The 25,641-nt window shown below is 40.9% G+C and overlaps 1 protein-coding gene across 6 annotated transcripts in view; it reads left to right on the top strand.

The window, feature by feature from the left end:
- The window catches only part of RANBP3 (RAN binding protein 3), a 144,081-nt gene that overhangs the window by 60,690 nt on the left and 57,750 nt on the right, over positions 1–25,641 (top strand). For 2 of the 6 annotated variants that reach the window (XM_072113863.1, XM_072113868.1), the window contains 2 exons: positions 1,383–1,454; positions 15,250–15,315. The exons of 1 other annotated variant lie outside the window; for it this stretch is intronic. In XM_072113863.1, coding sequence (XP_071969964.1) covers positions 1,383–1,454; positions 15,250–15,315 — 138 coding nt within the window. The remainder of the gene's footprint in view (positions 1–1,382; positions 1,455–15,249; positions 15,316–25,641) is intronic. 3 more of the 6 variants (XM_072113864.1, XM_072113869.1, XM_072113866.1) reach the window with 2 other exon arrangements.

Raw genomic sequence — 25,641 nt, 5'->3', positions numbered from 1 at the left:
CAGAAAGCTTTGTTACTTCCTGTATATAAACACCAGTCCATGGTCATTTGATGTCACACAGGTGCACGGCATTTTGTGACAGACGGCTGTGTGATATAATAAGCCATGCAACTGTGGGACATCACATGACCATGGACTGGTGTTTATCTACAGGAAGTAATGAAGTTTCCTGTTTTCCTGTTGCATAACAGTAAGAAGATGGCAAGCAGAGATCTAGAAAACCCATGAAGAATTTATGCAGAAAGTATATAAGAAAATTTTATATTATACCCATTTAACTATTGAGCAACTCCTGATGTCATGAGGAAATGTAACGAATGAATTAATGACACAATCCCTTCTTCACTGTTAACAAAGTTACAGCATTTTATAGATCTAATTCCAACCTGTGTCAGTCCTGGTGTACACAATTTTGGTTGCCCCCACACCCGACCCTGAATTTTCTGACTTTAGGGTCGAGAGGACATAAAGCATCTCGCAAATCACTAGAGCAGTGATGGCGAACCTTTTAGCGACCGAGCGCCCAAACTGCAAACCCAAATCCCCTTCATTTATCGTGAGGTGCCAACCAAAATTAGAGCAGAATCTTATTGCTCCCTGTTCTTCAACAAAGTTCAATCCGGAGGACACCAACACAGTAGAAAGAAAGGAGGGAAAATTTGCATCATTTTAGCTTCTTTCCAGTGTCCCTCTGTACACAGAGAATCATGGGGCCAGCAGGGAGTCCTTCAGAGATAATTAGGCCCTGTCTACACATTCTCCCTCTTTCTGCAGTCCCAAGTAAGTTACTTTAAAATATCACTGAAAGCAGCATCTTTTAAGTTGCTTGGAACTACAGGAAATTTCTTGTCCTATCTGGTGTGCTGGGGCGATGGCCCGGGTGCCCACAGAAAGAGCTTGGAGTGCCGCCTCTGGCACCCGTGCCATAGGTTCGCCACCACTGCACTAGAGGGATCATAATGTATCTTAGAGAGTCTCTGCCCACACTCTGGAATCTTACACTGACCTTCAATTAGTGATGGGAGCTAAAACAGTAATAAAATTGTAAGTAAGGGGTTAAAAATTTCTTTTGTGTAAACACACACTTGTTATGCAAGCCTTACACTGACTATATTGTGTCAGATCTACTGGTCTGTCTTATTAAAAGATTGGGTGTATTCACTTTTGTGATGGTGTTGCTTTGTGGCTTCCTTATTTGTAACAGTTGTGTGTTTTTTGTTTTTGTTTTTTTGGGACAAATCTTCTAAGCTACAAGCCTCCTTTTACAATTTTGCTCTGCTGGAATAAACTGTGTATTATTATTATTTTCTATAATTGTTAGCTAGAATATGTGATGTAATGTCTAAAAGTTTTTAGTGAATTATTACAAATTTTAATTCTAGTGACAAAGAACAATGTGTTCATGCCATCCAGCTTTTGTCAGCCATCCACAGGAAATTCTGACTCTGAACCAGGTAAGTCACAAATGGATTACTAATTAGGCTTGACTTTTACTGTGACTTGTTTTTGGGAAAGAAAGTGTACTTTTACTTACTCATGGACCTGGAAATGTTAATGTTTATAGCCAGATTGGTGCTGATTAAAAGCCGACGTTGCTCCCTGTTAATTAATCAGGGAGTGATGATCTGTCTCTGGCAGTCTTGGTTCTTTGTAACAAATGAATCGAAAACATACAGCCTCTGGTCTTACTAGTGTCCCATTGTATCAATGGTCAGTAAAATTCCCATACACCGCCATAATGTAGAGTGATCACTGTGATCGACCAGTCAACTCTGAAAGGCCAATAGTTTTAAAGTAAAAATGGACAGTTTAAACTGTATTCTGCCTCTCCAGTGGCTCTGAAATTGTTTAAGGATCAGTCTGTCCCAGTACTACTACGCCCATCCTCTCTTATGAACCCTAAATGCTCTCATTGTCCTTTGTACTCTCTCCTGTGTGATCACTCTCATCAAGCTTGGTGATCGCTCCATCATCCATTGGCCCCCAAACATACTTTTAAAAATTAAAAAAAAAAAAATGTATTGTCCTTCACAAATGCCTAAATTTCAACCCCTCTTGGGTGTCTACTTACCGTATTTACTCGAGTATAAGCAGACCCGAGTATAAGCCGAGACCCCTAATTTTACCACCAAAAACTTGGAAAACCTATTGACTCGAGTATAAGCCGAGGGTGGGAAATGCCAGCCTGCCCCCACTAGTGTACAGCCTGCCCCCACTAGTGTACAGCCTGCCCCAGCCTGCCCCCGTACTATACAGCCCAGAATTTAAAAAAAAAAAAAAAAAACGGTGGCCCCAATGCGCAGCGCTGCTCCCCCGATGTCATCGCGGCTCCTCTTCTGGCTTCCCGGCTCCTCTGCTTGCTTCTGCGCCGTCTTCTGTCTAATTTAAATTATTATATTAAATTATTAAATGCCTAATATGCCCTTATTGATATCTTCCATTGCATTTCCCTTAATATTTCTGAACAAGTCGTATTCTGTGTGTTCCTCCAGCCTTTCAGAACCCTAAACTCCACTTAATCTTCTGGGATATTATCCGTTATATCTCTAGACCACTTACTAGCTATTTTCCCCTTAAATGAATTTTCCTCCTCAGATGAAATATTCTTTCTGATACTAGCAATTAAAGGGTTGACATCTTTTGCATCAAGAATTTTGCTAAATTGCAGCCCATTACCTTACCCTATTTTACCTAACAGACCCATTTCCTTGAACATCCCCTTAATCTGCATATACTGTAAAAATTCTGAATTCTCTAGTCCGTGCTTTTTTTTATTTTTTATTTTTTTTTATTCAAAGGTTTGTACCTTCCTTTTCTTATTATCTGATATATTGTATACCCTTCCTCTCCCAGGTAACAAGTCACCCCTGCTCTCCTTTCCATTTACACATATTGAAGAAATCTAGGGACATGTATCCAGAGATATCAGCTGGTAACTGATATTTCCACTTCACTGTTCTCCAAACTGATCTTGTATCCCTTAAGAAAATGAAGGCTTTGCCGGGGGTCTTCAAATTTACTGTATTTTCATGCAAAAACCTTCCCAATGTTAAAGGTTGAACCAAACTCTCTTCCACCTCTATCTACAAACTTTATTCTGTTTATTAAACCATTGTGCCACAAATCTCATAGTGCAGGCTATATTATATGTTCTTATATCTGAAAATGTTTTTCCACATACTTTTTGCAAATACTTAATAGATACTCTGCTTTTCTTATTTCTCCATAAAAACTTTTGGAACATAGCGTTTAGCTTATTTACATCTTTGTGCTTGAGTAACAACGGGAGCATCTGCATTCGTATATAGCAACCTAGGGAAAATAACCATCTTTATTTCATTTTTACTACCAAATAGTGAGAGTGGAAGTTCCATCCATCTTTTTAAATCGTGAGCCATCTTTTCAAACAACCCTGTGTAATTTAACCCATATGTTTTTGTGAGATCCCTATCTAACCTACCCCCTAGAAACCTTAAATTATCCTTAACAATTTTTAACCCACATTCCTTATTCCAGGACAGATTCTCCCCCTAATAATAAAACTTCTGTTTTGTGCATATAAATTTTCTACCCCGAGACCTCCTCATATTTTTTTAACAAATTAAACATTCTGTGTATGTCTAGGGCTAGTGGTTCAATAGTTAAATAATAAAATAAAGAGGGATGTCCATATTTCCTATAGTTATAACTTTATTATACAACAAAAGTCCCGGTGCCCACAAAAGCCACTAGGCAAGTAACTATTTTTGTCTACCTTTTGTGGGCACCGGGACTATTATTGTTGGTTTATGCACTAATGGTGCTTTTTAATTGCTCTCAACTAATTGTAACTTAGATCTTAAATAAAGATATAACTATTTTAAAAATATGGACATCCCTCCTCATTTTGTTTAAAAATCTGAGTGCCATCCATTTACTCCTAAGACCCTGCCTTTTCTCATTGTAAATACTAATGGCGAGAGGGGGCATCCTTGGCGTGTACCTAGGAAAAATGTTCTGATATAACCCCTCGTATTATTACTTGTGCTAGTGGTTTGTTGGTCATTTTTGTAGGGCTATCGAAACAATGTATATCTATCCCCATATTAAGCATAACTTTATTGAACCAGGCCAAGGCCACTGTCTAATGCCTTTTCCGCATAGACTGAAATCATTGCTTTATTTTTCTTTTCTGTTGGCCCAGTCCAGTACCACCATAGCTGTGCGCTCATTTTTTACTTCGTGATGTCTCTTCACAAAACCATTTTGGCAGGTGTGTATTAGACCTGGAATCATTGCTGCAAGCCTATATGCCAGAATTCTTGTGTATATTTTTATATTGATATTTATCTGAGAGATAGGTCTGTATGAACCTGGATCTACTTGGAGGCACATTATTTTATAAAAAAATCATAGGAGTATCCATCTGGCCACAGCGCTTTATTTTACCTTTATTTTAAAGGTCTCCTGGAGTAGTACTGTCAGTCTAGTCTCTTTAGGTGACATAAAATGTTTTGCCTTTTAGCTGCAGTTGTGACGCCTCTCACATTCCATGACGTCACTTTCAAATTTGGCAAACCCATTGCTATTAGAAATTGCTAAAGATTTCTACATGTAGCCTCACCGACACCAGGGCAGATTTCCCTCCCATCCTAATACCCTCTTACTTCCATACTGACTTCCTTATTACCCTAATGGTCTCTGTCTTCCGAATTAGATCTACCCCTCCTCTACAACCTTATGACACACACACACACACACACACACACACACACACACACACACACACACACACACACACACACACACACACACACACACACACACACACACACACACACACACACACACACACACACACACACACACATCTTCCCTTTTTCTATCCTCCACACATCTTCCCTTTAGTCTCCCCTATCTCTTTCTTACTGGTCCTAATAGTTCATGGCTTTAACCATCATATAAAACTTTGCTGGTTAATTTCTTACCCACTCTTATTATGCCTCTTGCAGACCAGATCAACCTCTTAACCACATACATCAACAGTATATATAGCTGTATAGTATAGTAGTGAGAGCGTTACCATGGGGTTTAAAGGTGGTTTAAGCCTGATTATATAAGCCTTTGGAAATCTCTTTTGAAAGTTTATTTGTCTGTAAGATGTAATGAATTTTTGTAAATGCTCTTGACAGTTTCTAAAACCTACTTTCTTATCCAGACCATTTGATCAATTTTTATAAAACTTGTTTTGTGAAACTGGGAAAAACCTTTCCGCACATTTCTCATTTGCCTGTTTTAACGATATTATATTTTATAATTATATTTTGATCTGGCAGTTTGAGAAATGGGATTCTTTTTTTTTTTTTCCCTTTTCTTTTGCATTTTAGGAAAAGGGAGGGATTTAACATTTTAAGGGTTTTTTCAAATATTTCTATTAACCCCTTAACGCCGAAGCCACTTTTCACCTGCCTGCCAGTTTTTTTTTTTTTCAAATCTGCCCTGTGTCACTATAAATGGTTATAACTTTGAAACGCTTTAACATATCCAAGTGATTTTAAAATTGTTTTCTCGTGACACATTGTACTTCATGTTGAAAAATTTTTGGTGGTATATTTTGCATTTATTTATGTGTAAATCAAATATTTGGTGAAAGTTTGGAAAAATTCTCGATTTTCGAACTTCAAAATGTTCTACTTTTTCCACACATAGTCATAACCGCAAAAAAACTTAATAACTAACATTCAACAAATGTCTTCTTTATGTGGACATGGTTTTTATGCATACTCTTATTTTTGTAGGAGGTTATGGGGCTTTGAACGTCACGTGTGATTTTTCACATTTTCATAAAAACCGCAAAATACTGTTTATTGAGGGACCTGCTCAGGTTTCAAGTCTCTTTGAGAGGCCTAAATAAAAGTAAAACCCCATTATAGAAACTACACCCCTTAACGTACGTGAAACAACTTTTGTGAAGTTTATTAACCCTTTAATTGTTTTACAGGGTTTAAAACAAAATCAGATACAATTTTGAAAGTAAATTTTTTTTTTTTGTGTTTTAATGTGTTTTTCAAAAAATGTACAAATTCTCACTGGATAAAATACCAAAACGCTCCACAAAATTTGATACCCAATCCCTCCCGCGTATAACAATCCCCCATATGTGGTGGTAACCTGCTGTATGGGCACACGTCGGGGCAGGGATGGGAAGCTGCGCCATTCAGAGCAGATAATCCATTGTCACTTTTTATTGGCTATACAATCTTTATTTTTTTTTTGGCAATTTGGACATATAAAGGCTTATTTTTTGCGACATGAGATGCGCTTTACAAATATTTCATTTTAGTGGGTCATTAGCTTATTGAGGAGATTTTATTAACTCTTGAATGTATGGGTGAAAAGAAAATTGGCAATTTTGGTTTCCTTTCTTTTTGTATTTTTGGTGGTCGTACACTGTACACTAAAAATACTATATTATCTTTATTCTACAGACCACTACGATTAAGGTGATAACTCATTTACATAGTTGTCCTTTCAATTGGTACCATTTTGGCGCACATAACTTTTTTTGATCACTTTTTAGAACATTTTTGTGAAGAGATTTTATGAAAAATGTATTGGCGAGTTTTTCATGTTTTGTTTTTAAGGCGCTCACCGAGTGGGCCCAATAATGTTTCTGAGTTATTGTACGGATTGTTACGGACGCGGCATTACCAAATATGTGGGTTTTTTGGCGATTTTGTGTATTTTTTTTTTTCTTTATTACATGTGTATAGGGAATGTTTGTGTTTAGGGGACTTTACCTTTATTTAATTTTATTAAATGTTTTTATGTAATGTTTTTATTCACTTTTACACTTCACTTTACACAGTGTAATACAGATGTATTACTTGTATTACATGTTGCGCATGCTCAGTGTGTTACAGCCAAGTCCTGCCAGAAGGCAGGGGGGGGGGGGGTTTGTCCGATTCTTGTGGAATGCCTCTATCATGCCGCGGGTGTCGGCTATAATATATAGCCGACACCCGCAGCTTCTGGCCCCGGCTCCGTTCAGGAGCCTGGGCCAGAAGTTTGACGTAATAGTACTGCAATTTGTGGGAAAGCACCTCCCGCAATGCAGTACGATTACGTCAAATGTCGGGAAGGGGTTAAAACTATAAATGTAATTTTTTTAAATTTCCTGTACGTTTAGACCACCCTATTTAAACCCTACGGCAGTGATGGTTAATCTTTCCAAATGCAGTTGTGGGGTTAAATGCCAGGTATAACCGTTATTTTTGATACACATCGGTAAGTGGTTAATAACGCCTAACTCATATGCAGTAATAAAAAGAAGGGGCCTAGTGAAGGATTGGGGAATCAAATTTGGCAGGGGCTCTGTAGGGCAAAGAAGTGGTTGTTTAGGGGTGGAGGGTGTGGGCAATGAACAGCAAAGATATAGGTGGCTTTGGGATCACCCATGACTGTCTGCGTCCACTTGTACTTGCCTATGTCTGGGGCCACGTATATACTTGCCTCTGTCAATGCCTTTCATCACTTGCACAAGGCTGCTAGTGAAGCCAGTACAACACCACGGTTTATATTGCACATATGGGGTGGGGTTGTGCTGGCTTCCCTGGAAGCCTTATGCAGGTAACGAAAATTGTGGGCAGAAACAAGGATATATGCGGTCATACGGGGAAATTTGGAACACTAAACCACAAGTATCTATAGTTGGTTTAGGGTCCCAAAGTCACCTGACAGGACCACTTTAAGTATTCACAGCTCTAACACTGAGCTGCCTCCTGGGAAAATGCACGCAACAGCTTCTGACCTCCATGCTTCTCCTCTGCAGCTGTGGGCTCCCTTGTGTGAACTCTCACTCTCCCTGCTTGGTCAAGGCTGGGGAGTTGGTATGCGTCCCTACAGAGAGCGCTCTCCATGCACTCTGGCATGGGTGACAACCTGCCCTAGGAGGTCTGATCAGTTGCAGTACATTGTAAAATATCTATCTGTAAAGGAGCTGCTGACAGCAGGCTATTTTATAGATCCTGCTATGATCGGCATGGGACCATTCCTGAAGTCACTGGTGTCATAGCTACGGGCTTTGCAAATTGGTGGTGGCAGGATCCAAGATGGCAGCTAAAATATCCTCTTAAGTGCCACTATTGCATTTTGTGTAACTATAGGGGCTAACTCTCTTGATGGGTATCGGCATTATGTACAGCCAGTAAGCCCTCTTAAGACATGTGCAATACAGATGTACACATGTTAGGGGGTTAAGGGAGACCTTTCATCACCTCCCACTTGTGGAGATCACCATACGGTTCTGTAGGTGCTGTTTCATAGATTCTGGGTTATCTAGAATTTTTTTTTCTAGTCCCCATGGTGGCAGAGATATCCGTATTAGTACCTGAACATTTGTAATCCTTTCTACATTGAGAGCGGTGGTGCTGGAGCAGCAAGAGGCGTTGTGTGTTATGCTAATCTATTCATACTGTCCAATCAAGAGCTAGCAGTGTCAGAAGCTTCTGTGTTTTCTCTATGCTCCTCTAGAGGATGTGTTCACACCTTTATCTTCTGCTAATATTCAATTAACCCCTTAAGGTCGTAGCCAGTTTATACATCAAGGCTCAGCCCTTTTTTTTAACCCCTTAACGACGTGTGAACTACTACTAAAAGGTCACGCGTTGGCTGCAGGTGTTTGGAGAAGGCTCACAGGCTGAGCACTCTCCATAGCCATTGAGAGTTTGCTGCAATTTGCAGCAGACGCCCACCAGTAGCACACCCAAATGTTGCTAGCACCGATTGCGGGTGTTAACAGATTGTTCACCACTCGCAAAGTGCGGGTGCCGCTATGTTGGTTTGGATTGTCGCTCCCTGTCACTTCATCAGGTAGCGGTAATCTGACGCTATGACAGTCTCGGGTCATATGAAGACCCGAGGTTTTCACTATTTAACCAATGTATTACAATGTGCGATTTGCACACTTGCATACTATAGTATGGCAATATGTGGTTGGTTCAATCAGACACCCTAGGTTTATAGTACCCTAGGTAGTCTGAAAAATGGTAAAAGAAAAATAAGTTGCCTAGTTCTTTCCCCCTTAGTAAGTAGTATAAATAGCAAAAAGCATAAACATGTTGGATATCACCACGCCCCAAAATGTCCCATGTGTTAAAAAAGCGATTCTTCCCGGCGGTTAACCCTGTAATGGAAAATAGCCCCTAAATTAAAAAATGATATATACCGTATATACTCGTGTATAAGCCAAGTTTTTCAGCACAAAAAATGTGCTGAAAAACCTAATCTCGGCTTATACACGAGTTAATAAAAAAAAAAAAAATTAATACTCACCCTCCGGCTCCCGGTCCTCGGCGGTGGCTCCTGGTCCTCGGCGGCAGCTCCCGATCCTCTGCGGCAGCTCCCGATCCTCTGCGGCAGCTTCTCTCTTCGATCTTCACGTGCCGGCAGTCGCGTCTATGCGACTTGCCGGCGGGCGCACAATATGATGTAGCGGTGTCGCCGCTGATGATGTCATCAGCGGCGACACCGCCGCATCGCACTGTGCGCCCGCTGGCAAGTCGCATGGACGCGACTGCCGGCACGTGAAGATCGAAGAGAGAAGCCGCCGCCCAGGACCGGGAGCCGCCGCCGAGGACCGGGAGCCGCCACTTCAAATCAAAGGTGAGTATCGTCGGAGGGTGAGTATTAAGTTTATTTTTTTTATTATACTGAGGGCAGGCTGTATACTTTTTGGGGGCAGGCTGATTGTATACTTTTTGGGGGCAGGCTGATTGTATACTTTTTGGGGGCAGGCTGTATACTTTTTGGGGGCAGGCTGATTGTATACTACTTGGGACAGGCTGTATACTACAGGGGGCTAGCTGGCTGTATACTACACCCTCGGCTTATACTCGAGTCAATAGGTTTTCCCATTTTTTTGTGGTAAAATTAGGGGTCTCGGCTTATACTCGGGTTGGCTTATACTCGCGTTTATACGGTAGATATAGATATATATATTTTAACCCCTTAAGGACGGAGGGTTTTTCGGCTAATTTCTCGCTCTCCAACTTCAAAAATCCATAACTTTTTCATTTTTACGTGTACAGACCTGTGTGAGGGCTTATTTTGTGCGTAACAAATTTTACTTTCCCGTAATGTTATTTATTTTAACATGCCTTGTACTGCGAAGCTGAAAAAAAATTCCAAATGTGGAAAAATTGAAAAAAAACCGCACGTGCGTCACGTTCTTGTGGTCTCAGTTTTTACGACTTTCACTCTTCGCTCCAAATAACACGCCTACTTTATTCTTTGGTTCGGTGCGATCGCGGTGATACCAAATTTATATAGGTTTTATTGTGTTTTAATACATTTTCAAAAATTAAACGAATGTGTACAAAAAAGAAAAAAATTTTTTTGCCATCTTCTGACGCTAATAACTTTTTCATACTTTGGCGCACGGAAATGTGTGAGGGGTCATTTTTTGCGAAATGAGGCGACGTTTTCATTGCTACCATTTTGAGGTCTGTGCGACATTTTGATCATTTTTTATTTCATTTTTTATGTTATGTAAAAAGGTGTAAAAGTCGCATTTCGGACATTTGGGCGCCATTTCCCGCCTCGGAGGTCACCGCCGGCCGTAACCGTTTTTATATTTTGATAGATCGGGCATTTTGGGACGCGGCGATACCTAATATGTCTGTGATTTTTACTGTTTGTTATGTTTTATATCCGTTCTAGGGAAAGGGGGGTGATTTGAACTTTTAATATTTTATTAAATTTTTTTATTTTTTAAACTTTTTTTTTTCTTTTTTTTTCCACTATTTTTTAGACCATCTAGGGTACATTAACCCTAGATGATCAGATCGCTCCTACCATATACTGCAATACTACAGTATTGCAATATATGGCGTTTTTGCAGGTCTTACATTACAATGAGCCACTGGCTCATTGTAACGAACCTGCATAAACCATGTAGCCTCGTGTCAAGAGAAGACCCGAGGCTACCATGGTAACCGATCGCCGCCCCCCGATGACGTTCGGGGGCGTGGCGATCGAAAAAAAGATGGCGGCGCCAATTTTTTGGGCCTGTTTCTTAGAGTACTGCAGAACCTGACATGTTGATGTTAACTGCTGTTAAGCCGTGCAGTGATGTCGAAAATGGAGTTGATGCTATTGGGATTTTGGCAGGCTGATTTGGCTACAAATGTTTTTTGGTGCCACAGCGTATTTGAAGAGCCCCTAAACCAGTGGTTCTCAACCTGTGGGTCGGGACCCCAGCGGGGGTCGAACGACCAAAACCGGGGGTCGCCTAAAGCCATCGGTCCGCAATTTTACTGTATTTTTACTGTGAGTTGCATGGTTTGGGGTCACCACAGCATGAGGAACTGTACTGCGGGGTCACAGCATTAGAAAGGTTGAGAACCACTGCCCTAAACAATAGAAAACCACTCAAAAAGACACCAGTTTGGAAACTACGGTTCTCAATGTATTTATGTAGGGCTGTAATTAATATTTTAAATGCTAACATGCGGGCAAAATTCTAATACAAAGTAAATGGTGCAGAGTAAAAATTACTGTTTTTTTTTTTTTTTCTCATGTGCCATTTTTAGTGCCAAATATATTGTGCCTAACTTATGCCACGGTGCAGCTCTGTGGCTTGGTGGTTACCATTGCAGACTTGCAGCGCCAGGGACATGGGTTCAAGTCCCAGAGTCAACATCTTCAAAGAGTTAATGTTATCTCCGTATTTGCGTGGGTTTCCTACAGTTCCTCCGGTTTCCTCCCACACTCCCAAACATGCTGGTAGGTTGATTAGATTGTGAGCCCCATTGGGACAGGGACCGATTTGGCAAGATCTGTGTAGCGTTATTTTTAGTATTAACAGTAGTAGTATTTTTACTATTCTTTTTATTATTGTTATTATTATTAGTAGTATTATTTTAGACATGCATCCCAAAAATCGCCCTTCGGGTTGTCCCAAGTATGGCAATAATCTATTGGGCTGGGCACACTACAGGGCTGAGAATTGAAGGAGTGGAATTTTGCTATTGGAGTTCCGTTTTAAATAATTCGGATTTGGAGACCCATGTCAAGTGAGCAGAGCTGCTAAGGTACCTCTTCAATAGAAACTTCACCCCTAATGGAATTTATTTGGGGTTGGCGGGTGAGCATTTTAACCCCCGATATGCTCGCCAAAATCTGTACACTCTTCAATTCCCTTTGTATTAAATTGCTTTTTTTTTTTTTTTTTTTTTTTATCCAATGAGGCATTTTGGTGACAAATGTATTAAGCCCAACACATGCCACTGGAGACAAACGCCCCAAAAATCATGAAGTAGGTTCTCCCGGGTAGGGCAATACGCTATATATGGCAACAATCTACAGGCTGGCACACAGCAGGGCTCAAAATGGAAGATGAGGCATGATGTATAAGCTGTGCATAGTACATCAGGGTAAAATCTAAATGCACTTGTTTATACATAGCCCTGGTGGAGCACACCCTGTACATATTTTGTGTCCTTCCCTTCTGGGCAGTTTTGGGAACTTCTTTTGGAAAGTGCTGCCCTGGTACAATATTTGTGGCCTCACTTCCAGAAGTACTGGCACTCCCCCCTTCCTGGTATCCAAAAACAAAAGGCATAATGGCCACCTTTTTGAAACTCCAGGAAAGTTCCCATCTGGCCTGCACATCGATGTAACACTTATGTTTTATACAGTGCCATCTGCATTATGTGCACAGGAGCTTCTTGTACCACACCCTCGATTTCTACATGGCGTTATAAGGCTGAAACACCAGGTCCGAAAAAATCAATCCCTCCGGTATACCTATTGTATTCCAAAATGCAGTCAGTTTTGGGGGATTTATGTGCTGGCACCTCGTACCAAGCATACCTTCAGAATTCAGTAGCGACACTGATGCAAAAACACTTGGAAAGCTGGGTGCCCTTGCTGCCATACATAAACACATTTGCTTCCACGTAAACAGGAGCTTCCGGAACTGTCTAGACAGGACTAATCAACCTGAGCTGGATGACACGAACACAGCAGCTGGGAATGGTGCAGCGATTGATTACTTGTGCCTGTCATGGACAACACAGTGATAATGTATTTTCGGCTTATGCTGAGGTATATTTTGGTCCATTATGCATTAAAGCAAATAGCAGATTTCCTTTAATACAAGAACGTCTCTCTTGGACTTGTACTTAACACACAATACAGAGTCGATGCATATTGCCCGGCTCTCGTACCTTCAAAGTTTTTGTCCAAGCAGTGACTTTGGGGGACCTCTCTGATTTCACTGCCACATGCCGCGCTATATCTGATCTTAAACAATCATAACTGGGGTCATCTTTGGGTGGGCACTGTGTGTTGTTTGCATAATGCAAAAGCTTATGGATGGCTTCAGAGCGCATCCTGCTCATCGTTATGCGGAATATCGGGGTGTGGTACAACATGTCTGTGCTCCAATAATCCCTGATTGATGGTTTCTTTATAAGCCCCATAAGAAGTTTTATGCCCCAATACTTTCATAGTTTATACGGTTGAAAAAAGACACTTGTCCATCAAGTTCAACCAATGAAGGGAAGGGATTCTATCTTCTCTATCTCTTCTGCAGTGACAGGGGTCTACCTGTCGGGTTGTGCAATATATTGTGCTGCGAATCGATTTTTGTGTACTACAATTAAATTGAATCGCTCCTCATCAAAAAAATATTTAAAAAAATTCTCATCTCTAAGCCCTGCCATGTCAAATTTAACTCCAGGTTGGCCCGCAAAGTCTTGGAGCTGAGGGGCATAATTATCTGGAGTTGCCCATGTGGGGTCAGTGGATGACCCAGGCCCCCTTCTCCCCTAGACGTCCCAGGGCCCGAAGAGAAGTAAAAGGGGACATCTTCCCCACTAGCGGACTCCGTTTTAGAGGCCATCATGTTATATGCCTTCAACACAGTATGTCTTCGGAGACATTGTACACCAATTATATTACACACAGAAAAATCTGTCGATGTGCAACAAACTCTATGGACAAACCCCACAGCTGCCACACCGAAAAGTTATATAAGTTCAACAAAAAAAAAACCTTGCACCGCACACGTAATAGAGACATTGTCGCTGGAGAGCGGGAAGAAGCCAAAATTTTAATTTTTTTGCCCAAAAACTCTGGGATTGACCAATTGCAGCAATTTGCTGGGGAAGGACCGCTCTGATTGGCCGGGTGACGTCGCCAGGAGGTTCTTTTGCCACCATCACCTGATTGTCATCGAGATATCTCCATGTTATGTGACATGCACCAGCTGCTGGAGCCCACACCTTAACAAAGGTGTTAAGGGCCCATGTACACACACCCTGTACAGTCGCTGGGAAAAAGATAGCGTATGCTTTATCTTTGCTGTAATTACAGCCAGGCAGCAGGGGTACCTATGGAGGGGAGAGGTAAGCAGCGCTCATCCCTCACCCTCTAGCAGAACGTGTGCTACATAGCAAGGAATCCTAACATTACATTTTCAGCATGTTTAGATAAACCCTATATTACTGAGAATGATTTAACTTTGTGAGTTGATTTTGCATTCACATCATGTTTACGTTGCTATATCATTTGCATTCGATTTGCATTTATGCCACATTTACTTAGCATTTGTGGTAACATCACATTTATATTGTTGTTTACTTTGTGCTTGCGTTTATATCAAGTGTAAATTATGATTCTGCTGACACTGCACGTGTTATTGCATTTACATTGCAACTTCGTTTATCATGTTTTCATACAAATCCGTTTTTTTAGCCAGTGTAATTTCTATAGGAGAGCTATATAGAGACACCGCTCTCCTATAGGTATTGTGTTACACTGGCTTAGAACATATTTTGTGTGCCTTTCCACGTGTCTAAAAAGTTTCGGCTCCTCCCTGTGACATCATACCTACGAAAACCCGAAAGGGATGTGACTTTTACACAGTCTCTACACAATGCAGGAAGCAGTAATGTCTGTCTACACATGGATGAGAGAGGATGGAAATGACTGTCTGATTACGTGTGTGTATATGGAGGTTAGGGTTCTCGGGACAGCACTAGATGTTTTAAGGATTGAAGTAAGGTCAGGGGAGCTGAACTGGTAATCTATCACATGGGACTGCAAGTTGGGTGGAGGTGGACAACAAAGCCTTTAATTTTATATTTTTAGTGTTTTTTTGAACTTGCTGTCTCTTAGTTTTACATTAACTTAATGTATGCAAATGTTATGCTTTGCTTCTATTCTTGCACAAAAAATTAACAATCAATAATTTTTGTTTTTTAGAGGAGAAATCGAGCGGTTTCAGACTAAAACCCCCCACTCTTATACATGGCCAGGCTCCAAGCGCAGGTACCGCTCCATTATTTTTTTTTCCCTCCCCCCCAAGATCATTCTTTTTGATGTTGTTGTTCCATAGCTCCCAAATTTACCCCCAAAGTAAAACCAATATTGTGTAACTCTTTCCAGAAAAGCATTTCCAGTTTCTCAGTGATCTCTGGAATTTTGTCAAAAATTTAAACTGAAACAAGATTAGTATGCAATGTGTATTATTGAACAAACAAGTTGTAGTTTATTCCACAAAAAAAGTTGCCACCACATTTTGGTTGCAGAGAGAGCTTATTTTGCATCTAAACCTTTAAAAAGCAAACGTACACAGTGTGGTAACGTTTGAATACTGAACACACTCGCAAAGTGTGATTTAGAATTAAGGGTTTCAAGACTTCAGGAGGTAACTGCTACATTCTCGTTTCTTTGAATTCGTATGTTTCTAAAACCTTATTTTATCTTGTAATCCCCATTACTGCAATGGACTTCATGGGTGCCAATACTACATAATGTACATCCTGTGCCATGTATGCTTCATTTGATCAACAGTTTGAGGGAGCATACTACTGTGTAGGATGCCCGGATTCAGGTTCTAAACGACCAATTTCCAAGGCTGCCAGCAATTGACAATATGAAGTGGAGTTTGCTGCTTTTTGAGCACAAACTCATCGGGGAAGAAGGGTGTTGGGATTGTATGGAAGTTCGGAGTGAGGGTTCCACTAGTTGGGTAACATGTAAGAGTAGAGGGAGGAGTATCAGGGAGTCTAGTCTAGCGGACAGTAAGAAGGGGAATGGGAGCACAGGAAAAGTCAGACAAGAGTGGTGTTTTCCTGGTGCTCGGCATGTAGGGGAAACAGAATAGAGAAACTGGAACCCTTAGCCCTTTAAAGGGGTTGTGTCACCATAGCAAATGGCTTTAATTGGGTCCAATGCATTGTGACAAGTACTTTCACCATTTACACTTATTACAAAATCTGCAGGTGTACTGAGATAACGCCTCCTTGTCCTGGTTGCTGGTGCCCCCTATTGGTAGCTGTGTCCCGTCCTGAGCAACAGCTGATCTGGCAGAGTCTGCGCACAAGGAGTCAGCTAGCTGCTCTGCACTACAGATCACTCCACGGGCTCACAGCTCCTCTCCACACTGAGAGATCACCTGACACACTGCAGCCAATAGGAAGTGAGAGAGGAGGAGGGGCAGAGATTGTGCTGTGATGGCCACTGATTACCAGTGTCACAGGAGCCTACAGCAGCATATACAAGGTAACTGCAGCCAGACATGACTATCTGCTGCACAGAGGAGTCCTCCCCTAACATGGATCATAGCAATATAGCAGCCCTCTCCTCCCTCCACCATTAGTCAGGTCACACAGGAGGCTGCAGAGATAACACAAGTAACAGGCTGAGCTCTGACCTCTCCTGATGCAGTCCTCCTCCTTTACTCTCCACCATTCACTGTCCCTCCATGCTACCCTGCTGTCCTGCAATCCGCCTGTACTCTCCACCATTCACTGTCCCTCCATGCGGTCCTGCAGGGCTAAAGATCAGTAACATGTGAGAAGCTGTCACCTATTTATCTATCCAAGTCCTATTATCTATCACCTGTCATCTATCTCATAAATATCTATCTATCTAGTGATTTAGTTGCAATTCAATGTATTCTCACAGCATCATCGTCGGTCAGGCGGACAGTAAAGTGTAAATATGTCGGAGGTCTAGAAAAATGCAGGGACGGCAAACTCCATGCGTATCCTCACTTCAAAGTGACTTCCCCAGGGGTAAGTGTCACTTTGGAGTGACAATACACGTGGGGTTTTTCCTCCCCTGCACCCACCTAGACTTCCGCCATGCATGTCAGCCTGACCGACCATGATGCTGTGAGAATACATAGTACATGTGTACTCTGTGCAGTGTCCTGTGTATTGTGCAGGGGCCGCCAGATTCAGGATTTCTGGTGCACGTTCTTCATGAATCTGGTGCCCCCTGCACTGCTTTGACAGACTGCACCAACTTTTTTGGTGCACTTTTAACATGGGGCGTATGACACATTTCTATTAGACTTCTATTGGATCAGTAAATGCAGGGACTATTTTAGAACAGCAGGTGGAAGGAGACTCTGAAGGCTGAACGCTCTGTAGCACTGAGTTGTGCAATAACTTCCTTTGTCAGTGCTGTGCATGTGCCTGGCTAGGCCCCTCCCACATCTGCTTCTGTGTGGAGCAGAATAGAGGCTGAACAAGCATCATAATAACAAATAGAAAGGTACTTTTACTTCCAGGTAACTATTAGAAATAGATTTTTGAAATATTTTAACCTCTTTGACAGCTTTTTGCAGTCAATTTTTTCGTGGCATAACCCCTTTAAGTACACAACTCACTTTCACCTTAAGGACACAGGATACGATCTCTGGGAAAAGTATCACGATGCTCAATACCGTTACGATACTTTTCCTGAGAAGAAAAAAGTGCTGAATCCAAAATTTTTCCCACTGACTGAGCTAGTTGAGGTTTGTTTTTGTGTTATGAGCCCTAATTTTTCTTGGTAGTATTCAGGTTATCGGCTTTTTGATAACTTTTTTGTAAGGTGTGTTTTTTTTTTTTTTTTTTTTTTTTAATGCGTTTCGACGCATCCAAAACGTCCCATGTGAATTCACCATCAGACTTGTTTTCCAACAGTACAGGAGCAGTCTGGGGCTGAGTGGGTTAAACTTTTACTGAAGTGTTTTATCAGGGGCATTAGCAGCCAACACAAAGAAATTCTAATAGCATTGATATGACCTCTGACAGGGCACTCCTGCAGTGTTTTTCAGAGCATCAAAGCGACCAATACTGACAGGGAGCAGGACACATGGTTGACAGGGTTTAGTGGGTTACACTGCAGTGTTTTATCAGGGCATCGGAAGCTGATACTGTTAGGGCTGGACACATGGGCATGGCTGAGTGGCTAACACAAGTCTGGGCTGAAGAGATAAGATCTCTGTTACCTCTAGCGCTACAGCACAGAACCTCCCTGCTTCTGTCTCCACTCCTTGCCCGCGTTCACACACAGCATGTAATGCATTTCTTTTCTCTGATTGGTGGAGCAGTGGTCACTTGCTCAGCATCGTACCACAAGAAATCCTGCTATTGGACCGTTTTGCCTCATTTAAAACAGAAAAGGTACAGAAATTTTGATGCATCGTGCAACCTTATTTTTTTGTTTTCAGTTTTTTGTTTTCAGTTTTTTGTTTTTTTTTTTTAAATTACATGCTGCTCATTACATTAGTACAGTCATGGCCAAAAGTTTTGAGAATGATACAAATGTAAATTTTTACAAAGTCTACTGCATCAGGTTTTATAATGGCAATTAGCATATACAGGCAGTCCCCGGATTACATACCAGATAGGTTCTGTAGGTTTGCTCTTAAGTTGAATTTGTATGCAAGTCGGAACTGTATATTTTAGAATTGTAACCCCAACCAGTATTTTTTTGGTCTCTGTGACAATTGGATTTTAAAATTGTTGGATTGTCGTAAGAACTAGGATTAGTAATATATCTTAATTGCAGATGCCCCTGATAACTGTTATAGCTGTGTATTGTAGCCTAAGGATAAAGTACAGTAATTTAACAATATCCAGATGTCTGTTTGTAAATAGGGGTCGTCTGTAAGTCGGGTGTTCTTAAGTAGGGGACTGGCTGTACTCCATAATGTTATAAAGAGTGATCGGCTTAACAGCAATTAATTGCAAAATCAATATTTGCCTAGAAAATTAACTTTTTCCCCCAAAACACATTTCAACTTCATTGCAGGCCTGCCTTAAAAGGAGCAGCTAACATAATTTCAGTGATTGCTCCATTAACAGAGGTGTGGGTGTTGATGAGGACAGGGCTGAAGATCAATCTGTCATGATTAAGGATGAATCACACCACTGGACACTTTAAACGGAGGCTGGTGCTTAGCATCATTGTTTCTCTTCTGTAAACCATGGTTATCTCTAAAGAAACATGTGCAGTCATCATTGCGCTGCACAAAACTGGCCTAACATGGCTGAGTATCGCAGCTAGAAAGATTGCACCTCAGTCAACAATCTATCGCGTTATCAAGGAATTCAAGGAGAGAGGTTCCATTGTTGCCAAAAAGGCTCCAGGGCGCCCAAGAAGGAGGACAAGTGCCATGACCGTCTCTTAAAAGTGTCTCAGCTTCGGGATCATGCTACCAGCAGTGCAGAGCTTGCCCAGGAATGGCAGCAGGCAGGTGTGAGTGTATCTGCACGTGAGGCGGAGACTCTTGGAGCAAGGCCTGGTGTCAAGGAGGGCAGCAAAGAAGACACTTCTTACCAGAAGAAACATCAGGAACAGACTGGACAGAAAAGGTGCAGGGAGTGGACTGCTGAGGACTGGGGTAAAGTAATTTTCTCTGATGAATCCCCTTTCCGATTGTTTGGAACATCTGGAAAACAGCTTGTTCGGAGAAGACAAGGTGAGCGATACCACCAGTCTTGTCTCATGCCAACTGTAGAGCATCCTGCAAGCATATATGTGTGGTTGCTTCTCAGCCAAGGGATTCGGCTCTCACTGTCTTGCCTAAAAACACATCCATGAATAAAGAATGGTACCAGAATGTCCTCCAAGAGCAACTTCTCCCAACAGTCCAAGAGCAGTTTGGTGATCAACAATGCCTTTTCCAGCATGATCAGCGGCGATTCCTTTTTCAAGTGAGGAGAGACTAGAAGCTCAGGTCTTAAGTGTCTTCCCAGAGCTGTAGGAAGCTCTGGGAAGACACTTAAGACCTGAGCTTCTAGTCTATCCTCACTTGAAAAAGGAATCGCCGCTGATTCCGAAACGCGCTGTGTTACCGAGACACAGATTTGTTGTGAAGTACTCTCCGAATCAATTTTGACTACCAGTGTGCGCCATAGTGACAATCTCCCCATCATCCCATGCATCTGATCCAGACCGGTGTGGCTACTGCACTCTGATGATCCCGTCAACAGGCAGCACCTGATTGGTACTCAGTTCAAGCCTTCCACTAGTGTTGTGCCTGGAACTTGCACAACTCTATCTGGTGAGCCTCATTCTTTCCTCCCCCATCTGAATTTGTCCATTGTTGTACAAACTACTACTCTATGAGCGCTTTTTGGTCTCTCCCTGTTCGCCTTTCCTATACATTTTCCAGCATGATGGAGCACCTTGCCATAAAGCACAGGTAATAACTAAATGGCTCGAAACAGAGATTTTTGAGTCCATGGCCTGGAAACTCCCCAGATCTTAATCCCATTGAGAACTTGAAAACCAACAAATTGTGACAAAATGCAGACATTGATTGTTCAAGAATGGACTACTATCAGTCAGAATTTGGTCCAGAAGTTGATTGAGAGCATGCCAGGGAGACGTCCTGAAGAAGGGTCAACACTGCAAATATTGACTTGCTGCATTAACTCATTCTAACTGTCAAAGCTTTTGTTACTCCTAATATGATTGCGCTTGTATTTCTGTATGTGATAAAAACATCTGACAAAAGCACATAAAACCCAGAGGGAAACAGATCATATGAAAATATAATACAGGCAGTCCCCGGGTTACGTACAAGATAGGGTCTGTAGGTTTGTTCTTAAGTTGAGTTTGTATGTAAGTCGAAACCATATACTTTATTATTGTAACCCCAGTCAAACTTTTTTTTGGTCTCTGTGACAATTGGATTTTAAAAATGTTGGATTGTCATAAGAACCAGGATTAACAATAAAGCTTAATTACAGACACCTGTGATAACTGTTATAGCTGTTTATTGTAGCCTAAGGCTAAAGTACAGTAAATTACCAACATCCAGAGGTCCGTTTGTAACTAGGGGTCGTATGTAAGTCAAGTGTTCTTAAGTAGGGGACCGCCTGTATTTGTGTCGTTCTCAAAACTTTTGGCCATGACTGTACTATATTTTAGTTAGAATTTTTTGGCGCTTATTTATTAAAAAAATTATGTTCATCATACAGTTAGTCTAGCCGCCCAAATTGATGGATAACTAACATTGTCTGATTTATGCTGATTAGAAGTTTATTATTATTTTTTTTTATTTTATACTTTTAGATGACAATTCATTTTCACAAGGGTTCTTTATTAGAAAGTTCACACAAATGGCCCATTTTTAAAACGGCACCCCTTAAACTATTCAAAACAGCCTTTTTGAAGTTGTTTTTTTAATTTTGTTGTGGGATGAGTGGAAATTTTAATCGGTATCATGCGGGGCTAATTGTGACTTTTTGATCACTTTTCATGGTGTTTTTTTCTTTGGATGCACAAAAATAATTTGTTTTTAGTGCTCACCATGATCTTATACAGTATTTTGCCCTCTAACTTTTTTTTTCCTTCTCTAACTTTTTGGTGAAGAATCAATAACATGAAATTTATTGGATATTTTAAACTTTTGTAAAAGAAAAATAACTAAACTGCAATATTAATTAATACTTTGTAGCATCACCTTTTGTTACATTTACAGCTACAAGTTAATGTTTGTCTCTATCTGTTATGCACATTTTTGCCAATTCTAACTAGGCAAACCGCTCAAGCTCAGGGAGGCTGGATGGAGAGTGTTTGAACAGCTGTTTTTAGCTTCTTTTTTTTTTTTTCTTTTTTTCTCCCATTTGGATTCAGGTCTGGCACCTGGATATGTTTATTTGTGAGCCATTCCATTGTAGATTTTGCTTTCTATTTGTGATCATTGTTTTGTTGGAAGATAAATCTCTGTCCCGGTTTTGGGTCTTTTGTGGTCTCAAACAGGCTTTCTTCCAGAGTGGTCCTGTATTTGGCTCCATCTGTCTTCCCATCAATTTAGCCAGCATTGTAGCCAAAAAGTTCTATTTTGGTTACACCTGACCAGAGCACCTTCTTCTATAAAACTTTAAAGGGGTATTACGGGAATATGAACGTCTGACACAAAAACCCATGATGATATAAATAAATTAATGTAGCAATACTCGGTGTCATTAGTCACAAAATGGAGCTTAACCCCTTCCCGACATTTGACGTACTATTACTGCATGGCGGGAGGTGCTTTCCCGCAAAATGCAGTAATAATACGTCATGCTTCTGGCGCCGGCTCCAGAACGAAGCCCGCGCCAGAAGCTGCGGGTGTCGGCTATATATTATAGCCTACACCCGCGATCGGAGATTTATCAGATCGCGGGTGTTAACCCCTGACACTGCTAGGGGCATTTGAGAAGAATCGGACCCCCCCTGCGGCGCTTACCGGGGGTGGGGGGGGAGCTGGTCCACTGCTCCGATCGCAGCCCCGGGACTGCCGGTGCCCGGGGCTGCGCGATCCTCTTCTGTGAGCCGGGTCCGTGCCTTCTGGCACACTGAGCAGTGGATCACTTGTTCAAGCTAACCTGTAAAAGTTAATAAAAAATGTTAAAAACTATACATAAAATCGTTTTTTAATAAAAAAGAATTAATTAAATAAAGTTAATCCCCTAAACACAAATATTCCTTATACACATGTAATAAAGTGAAAAAAAACACAAAATCGCCAAAAAAACCCACATATTTGGTATCGCCGCGTCCGTAACAATCCGTACAATAACTCAGAAACATTTTTGGACCCGCACGGTGAACGCCGTAAAAACAAAACCTTTAAAACACGCCAAAAATGTACATTTTTCATAAAATCTCTACACAAAAAAGTTCTAAAAAGTGATCAAGCAAAGTTATGTGCGCCAAAATGGTACCACTGAAAAGAACAACTCAACTCGTAATAAATAAGCCCAAAACTAGCTCTGTCAACCAAAAACTATTAAATTTACGTCTCCGAAAAGATGGTGATGCAAAAACAAATGAGATTTCCTCTATATTAGGTTTTTATCCAGTAAAATTGTAAAAATAAATGAAAAACTGTATAAATGAGGTATCACCATAATCGTAATCAACTATAGCAGTGGTGGCAAACCTATGGCACGGGTGCCATAGGTGGCACTCATAGCCCTCTCTGTGGGCACCCAGGCCATCAGCCAGCACAAAGGTCACCATTCAGGACTCAAGACCTGAATCAAGGAGGTGTGGACAGAGCTTAATTATCATTGTAGCCCCTTCTCCAAACCTGTGAATTCATCCTGCTAAGCCCCCCATTAGAGGGAAACTACAATAATAATACAAATTTCTCCTGTATTGGTGTCCTCAGGGCGCCAATACGTTTGAAACCTGTTACTTTAAATTGGCCTTTGTGAAAAATATATGGCTTTTGCTTGTAGTTTCGGCACTCGGTATCTAAAAGGTTCGCCATCACTGACCTATAGAATAAAGATAATATAGTATTTTTAGTGAACGGTGTACGACCCCCAAAAAATACGAAAAAAAAGTAAACCAAAATTGACAATTTTTTTTCACCCATACATTCAACAGTTAATAAAATCTCATCAATAAGCTCATGACCCACGAAAATGAATTAGTTGTAAAGTGCATCTCATGCCGCAAAAAATAAGCCCCTAATATGTCCAAATTGCCAAAAAAAAAGCTTGTATAGCCAATAAAAAGTGACATTGCATAATCTGTTCTGAATGGCGCAGCTCCCTTCGATGCCTTGGCGTGTGCTCATACAGCGGGTTACCATCACATATGGGGTATTGTTATACACGGGAGGGATTGGGTAACAAATTTTGTGGAGCGTTTTGGTATTTTATCCACTGAGAATTTGTACATTTTTTGAAAAACACATTCATTTAGCCAAAAAAGTTTACTTTCAACATTGTATCCGATTTAGTTTTAACCCCTGTAAAACAATTAAAGGGTTAACAAACTTCATAAAAGTTGTTTCACGATCGTTGAGGGGTGTAGTTTCTATAATGGGGTAATTTATGGGGTTTTACTTTTATTTAGGCCTCTCAAAGTGATTTGAAACCTGAGCAGGTCCCTCAATAGCAGGATTTTAAGTTTTTTATGAAAATGTGAAAAATCGCACCTAACGTTCAAAGGCCTATAACATCCTACAAAAATAAGAGGATGCCTAAAAAACCATGTCCACATAAATTAGACATTTAGTGAATGTTAGTTATTACATTTTTTTTTGCGGTTATGAACATTTTGAAGTTCGAAAATCAAGAATTTTTCACCAAATATCGGATTTTCTCATAAATAAATGCAAAACATAAAACCAAAATTTTTCAACTAACATGAAGTACAAAGTGTCACGAGAAAACAATTTTAAAATCACTTGGATATGTTAAAGCGTTTTGAAGTTATAACCATTTATAGTGACACAGGGCAGATTTGAAAAAATGGGCCGTGTCAGGAAGGTGAAAAGTGGCTTCAGCGTTAAGGGGTTAAATAGTTTGATTTACTGATTTACAAAATTTATGGCCTCTCTAAAGTAGGTGAAGTTATCACTTAGATGGCCGCCACTGGAAACTACAAGTCCCAAGATCCTTTGGTTCTCAGTAACTCCTCCTACCTCTCATGCTCTACTCCCAGGGATGATGTAACAGACTGTCCTGCTCTGTTGCCATAGTAATGATGTGTAACTGCCATCACCACACACTGGCCATACTGGATGCACTTCAACCAACCCACTACAGGCAAACATAGTGGTGATCACATGACCTGCCCAGGCAGGTGGTGGACATGTGACCAGCGGCCATCTTGTGTCCTGTGTCTGCTCTACAACGGACCACACGGAGGAAATTAGCAGACTGATTAAAGGACCGGAAGCATTTTAATTTTCCATTACAGTCTGTCACCAGCATTTTCTGCTAAGGGCACATTAGCTTATATTTTGAGTACCCATTAGTATGTGAATTATACTTATTCCTGGAATACCCCTTTAAACAAGACTTTTTATGGATCTCTTTGAGAAATGGCTTTTTTCTTGCCCCTCTTCCATAAAGGCCAGAGTATTGTGCAGTGTATGGTTGGTTGTCCTGTGGACAGACACTGCCATCTCAGCTGTAGATCTATGCCGTTCATCCAGAGTGATCATGGGCCTCTTGGCTGCATCTCTGATCAGTCTTCTCCTCGTTTGAGATGAAAGTTTAGAGGGATGGCTGTGTCTTGGTAGATTTGCTGTTTTACCCAATTGTTTTTGAGGTTTTTTTTTCTGTGACATTTTGTACTTCAACTTAGTGGGAAGTTTTGGTTGATATATTTTGCATTCATTTCTGAAAAAGTGAATTTGGTAAACATTTTTTGAAAAAAATTGCTATTATCAAACTACAAAATACTCAGTTTTTCAAACGGAGTCTTACTACCCAAATTAGTTACTAACTTTTATATCTCTAGCTTTGTGTTGGCATCATTTTAGAAGTGTCCTATTATGACGCTAGAAAGATCACAAATCGAAGAGCATTCTCTCAAATTTTTAAGAACATTTTAGAATAAATTATTTTAGGGGTTTTG

Source organism: Engystomops pustulosus, chromosome 1 (assembly GCF_040894005.1).
Source record: "Engystomops pustulosus chromosome 1, aEngPut4.maternal, whole genome shotgun sequence".
Taxonomy (NCBI): Eukaryota; Metazoa; Chordata; class Amphibia; order Anura; family Leptodactylidae; genus Engystomops; species Engystomops pustulosus.
Note: the sequence above shows the minus strand (reverse complement) of the source record. Positions and strands in the feature narration are given on the sequence as shown.